The sequence below is a fragment of the Octodon degus genome, unplaced genomic scaffold, assembly GCF_000260255.1.
Source record: "Octodon degus isolate 3935 unplaced genomic scaffold, OctDeg1.0 scaffold00274, whole genome shotgun sequence".
Classification (NCBI taxonomy): domain Eukaryota; kingdom Metazoa; phylum Chordata; class Mammalia; order Rodentia; family Octodontidae; genus Octodon; species Octodon degus.
In genome coordinates, this window is record NW_004524850.1 from 1,345,537 (window position 1) to 1,349,999 (window position 4,463).

Here is a 4,463-nt window from a genome sequence, read left to right on the forward strand (position 1 = left end):
GGAGGAGGAGATGGAGGAGGAGGAGATGGAGGAGGAGATGGAAGAGGAAGAGGTGGAGGAGGGGGACGGGCGGTAGCATCGGAGCCGCGCTACTCAGACCCGGAGGCACAACGTAGTCCAGCGTAGTGGTGCACGGCTGTCACCCCGCATCGTGGAGGCTGAGGCAGGAGTATCGCAGTTCCAGCCTGCGGCAGATGCCAGGTGGGGTCCCTGCGGCCTGCCCTGGGGTCTCACGCCACCCTCTCCTCCCCTCAGAGACCTTCAGCGCCCCCAACATAACCACCGAGTGCAACCAGTCGCAGGCCCGCATGTCCTGGGCGCCGCCTCAGAGCCACTTCTCAGACAGCTTTGAGTACGAGCTCCTGACGCAGCAGGTGACACTCCCGAGGCAGGCGTGCTCCTCGCTCAGGTCACCGTGGGACGCGGGCATGGCTGTCACCGGGCTGAGCCTGAGCCTGGGACCCGGGAGCACACCAGGAGGGGGCGGAGGGAGCTGGCGCTGAGGTGCCTGCCACCCTCGCAGCAGCAGGAGGCTGAGGCAGGACGGGCACCCAGGCCGGGTCGCGCAGCGCCCGGCACATGCTCCGCGGCGCCCCCATGTCATCTTATATTTGATTTTTTTTTTCTGTATTTTGCGGAAGGGTGTCCAGGGTCTCACTACTAGATCGGACTCGTAGTGACCCTCCTGTTTACAGCCTCCCAAAGGCCAGGGTTACAGGCACGCGACACCACACCAGCCTCAATCTCAGGCTCAGGAAACGCGGGTGCCGGGCCAGCGCGGCAGGCCCTGGATCGAACCTGCGCCCTGCATCTGCCTGAGCAGGCATTCAGCCCCCTGAGCTGTCTGGCTGGCTGTTTGAATTTCATTTTGCTTATTTGAGCCGGAGTCGCATGCCGCATAGCCCGGTGGCTTTGACCTGGTGCCGTTCTGCCTGCCTCAGGCTCCGAGTGCGGGAGGACAGGCTGGTCACGTGGCGCCCGCGCTGTCAGCCGGGGCTGGGAACGCGGCTGCCTTCCCCCCACGGACTCCAGAACCCCGCTTGTTTTCATGTTACAGATTCCAGGCAGCCCCTCCAAGCCCACCCTGGTGAGTGTCCCACGACCCGTGCAGCCCATCCATGCATGCTCCGCGGGCCGGGCCCTGCGGGACAGGCCGAGCTCACGCCCCGGCGCCTGCTCCCCAAGGCGGGTTTTGTGCCCGCAGCGAGGCCCCAGAAATGGAGACGTCAAGCTGGGCGCCTGCAGGAGGAGGGCCCGGGATTGTGGGCGCCTGGCCCTGCTCTCGGCCTTGGTCCAGTGGGCACCAGGGTGGCGGTGCTGGGGCACGGCCGTAGGCGGTCCCTGTGTCACGGGGGCATCCCGGAGGCCGGCCGCCCTGCGCCTGTGTCCCATCCCTGTCGTCTGTCTCTGGGTCTCCCCATCTCTGCCTTATAGCTCTGTGCGTCATCTCTGTGTCTCAGTCTCTATCCCATCAGCAAAATTCCTCATTTTCCAAGTTCTGGAGTTGGACATCTTTTGGGGAATGCCCTCTTCAAGGCCTTCCAGCGTGTGGTCATCGCTGGTTGTGGCCAGATTCAGCCTTGTGTGTGACTCAGTTCTGCACTGAGGTGACGAAACTGAGGTCAGCAATCAGCCTAAAAAAAGGCAAGGCTGCCGGGCGCAGCGGGGCATGCCTGTGATCCCAGCACTTGGGAGGCTGAGGCAGGACGATCTCTGCGAGTTCGAGACCAGCCTGAGCTGCATAGTGAGACCCTGCCTCAAATTTCTTTAAAAAACTCAAAAAAGGCTGACTGGGCTCAGGCCGGGCTGGGCCTCCTCCCTCGGGCTGCAGCGAGGCAGCAGAGCAGAGCCGGGCAGGCCCTAGAGCGCGCCTTCCATTCTGACAGTCGGGAGCCGGGTCGCCTGTACGCACGTCCAGGCCACGCCCCGTGACGTCACCAAGCCCCGCCTCTTAAAGGCCCCGACGCCTCCCAGCGCAGGCCCACCTCATCTGTAGCTCCCACGAACCCCGCCCCCCAGGCCTCGGCGTCCCCCGGCTGCAGCCTGTGCACTCTGGGGCAGTGACACCCCAGCTGGGTCAACACCTGGCCTGCTGTACCCCGCCCACCAACCACCCTTCTCCTTCCTTCCTCCTCTTCGCCGTCTCTGCAAACGGCAGCTCTCCGAGAACTGGTTCCTGCTCCCCAACCCTGGCACCTACTCGGCGCAGATCAGAGCCAGGCCCAAGCTGAACGGGGTCTGGACGGCCTGGAGCACGCCCCAAACCTTTGGTGGGCAGCGCCCTGCTGGGGTCCTTCGGGCCGGGGAGGTAGCTCTGGGCCGCACAGCGCCCGCCTGGCAAGCGCGAGGTCCCGAGTTCAATTCCCAGCACCGAAGAGTACAGGCTGCTCTTGGGGTTCCTGCTCCACGTCCCCAAGGCTCGGGGGGCCTGGGACACGGGGGGCTCCCCACGCCTGCTGCTGCGTGCCGAGGGCAGGAGGCCCTGGCACCCCCAGCTGGCCTTGCTGTGTCCCCCTCAGCCCCGCGCTCGTCCCTGCAGTGTGCGACTCCGCGGAGAGCTCCCACGCGCGCCTCTGGCGCACGGCCCTGCCGGTGGCCCTGGGCACCGTGCTCCTCGCGGGGGCAGCCGTTGTCGCCTGCAGAAGGTAGGCTGCGCGGGCCTCTGCTTCTGCTCGGGGCCGTGGGCGTAGGGACCCCGAGCGCTGAGGGCCGGCGGAGGCAGGTCCTGCCACGCATGGCTCGGTGTCCACCCGGTCACTCTCACCGTCTGTCCCTGGGGCAGTCCCCAGCACCTGGACGAGGCTGAGGCGGGAGGAGCTCAAGCTCCGGGCCCAGCCCAGCTGCTCAGCAAGACCTTGTCCCAGGGGCAAGGCCTGTGACCCCAGCACTCGGGAGGCTGAGGCAGGAGGATCTCTGCGAGTTTGAGACCAGCCTGGGCTACAGTGAGCTCAAGGCCAGGCCGAGTTGGCCAGTGAGACCTTATCTCACAAAGATCAAATTCTCCTCTCAAAATAAAGGTCGGGAGGGAATGAGGGAAGGTCCACTGTGGATGTAAGAGAACAGGGCTGCGACACCCCATCCTCCCCAGACGCGCCCGAGTCCCAGCCTCCGCGCTGTCTTCGCAGGTCCGGACTCCTGACCAGGGTCTTCCCGCGGCTCCCGCCCATGAAGAACCCCCTGGCCGACGCCCCGCGGGACGGAGAGCTGGTAGGTGGGGGCCCACGGGGATGCGTGGACGGCCTGGCTGGGGGGCGGCCCGCGGCGATGGGGAAGGCGACCCAGGACAACACTGCCTGCCGGCCCCCACAGATGCCCTGGACGGCCAGCCAGGAGGACTGCCCCGTCAGCGAGGTGCAGCTCGTCGTGGAGGAGAAATGAGACGGGCCTGGGGGTCCTGCTGCTGCCAGAGGGGCGGGTGCATGACAGATGGGGCTGGTGCCCTGATTTGGAGACGCCAGCTTAGGCGGAGAGTCCCGGGCAAAAGCCTTCAATGCTGGGAAAAGCAAGCAGCTGCCTTGGGGGCCGAGGCAGGAGGGTCTCCCCGGGCCCACCTAGCCTGGACTGTAGAGCGAGGCCAGGGAGCGTGTGCATTACACAGCCAGACTCTGCCTCAAAACCACCAAAATAAAAAGTACAAATAGCCCGCTGCTAGACGCTGGACTGGCTCGCGGGGCCAGTCAAGGGCCTCGGATACGTCTCTGGGGTCGAGGTCCTGGCTGGTCTGCCCCAACGGTTGGAGTGGACCCCACAGGAGGCGCAGACAAGGGCCGAGTGAGGCCAGGGCCCCCCACCCAATGGCTCAAGCCCCAGCCGTCCCTAGGAAGGGTTCCCCATTCACTGACAGGGGGCGTCCAACCCTCCCAACTCCAGGCAGGGGGTGCACACCTGTAACCCTGCCATCCTGGGAGTCGGAGGCAGGAGAACCCCCAGCGTGAGGCCAAACTCAAGCGCTGAATGGAACCCTAAAAACGGCTACAAACGCAGCTCGGGGAGCGCCCAAATCCCCAGCCCTGCGCACGCAATGGACAAGCTCGCCCAGGGGCCTGCACCAGCACCTGGGAGGCTGAGGCAGGAGGATCCCCGTGTTTGAGACCTGCCTGAATCAGATGCGCACAGGCTCAAAGTGACCGAAAAATAGCTCAGCACGAAGGTCCTATGCTCAGGAGGGAGGCCAAAAGGAAGCTGCCGGCCCGGCCCGGCCCGGAGGGGGCTCGGGGGTGCATCCGCGTGCGCGCCGCGGAGACCCGCGCCGGTGAACACAGGGGCGCCCGCGTCCATGCCCGCTTTATTGGTCTGCACAGTGCCCGACGGGCCGCCCCGGGCAGGGGTCTGGCGTGAAGTACAAATGGAGCCGTGATTCTGGGCTTAAATAAATACGTAGCGGCGAGGCGGGGCCGAGCGCCGGACTCCGGCCCGCCTCGCGTGGACCCTGGGGGCGGACGCGGGGGCCGCCCCGCCCGGCG

At 66.1% G+C, this 4,463-nt stretch overlaps 1 protein-coding gene across 1 annotated transcript in view; it reads left to right on the top strand.

Annotated features, from left to right (window-relative positions):
* Il3ra (interleukin 3 receptor subunit alpha) overlaps positions 1-3,637 on the top strand; it is a 5,163-nt gene extending 1,526 nt beyond the window's left edge. The window contains exons 2-7 of the mRNA XM_023706891.1: positions 256-374; positions 1,058-1,087; positions 2,159-2,270; positions 2,540-2,645; positions 3,126-3,207; positions 3,310-3,637. Coding sequence (XP_023562659.1) covers positions 256-374; positions 1,058-1,087; positions 2,159-2,270; positions 2,540-2,645; positions 3,126-3,207; positions 3,310-3,378 — 518 coding nt within the window. The 3' untranslated portion in view covers positions 3,379-3,637. The remainder of the gene's footprint in view (positions 1-255; positions 375-1,057; positions 1,088-2,158; positions 2,271-2,539; positions 2,646-3,125; positions 3,208-3,309) is intronic.
* Positions 3,638-4,463: the final 826 nt, after the last annotated feature.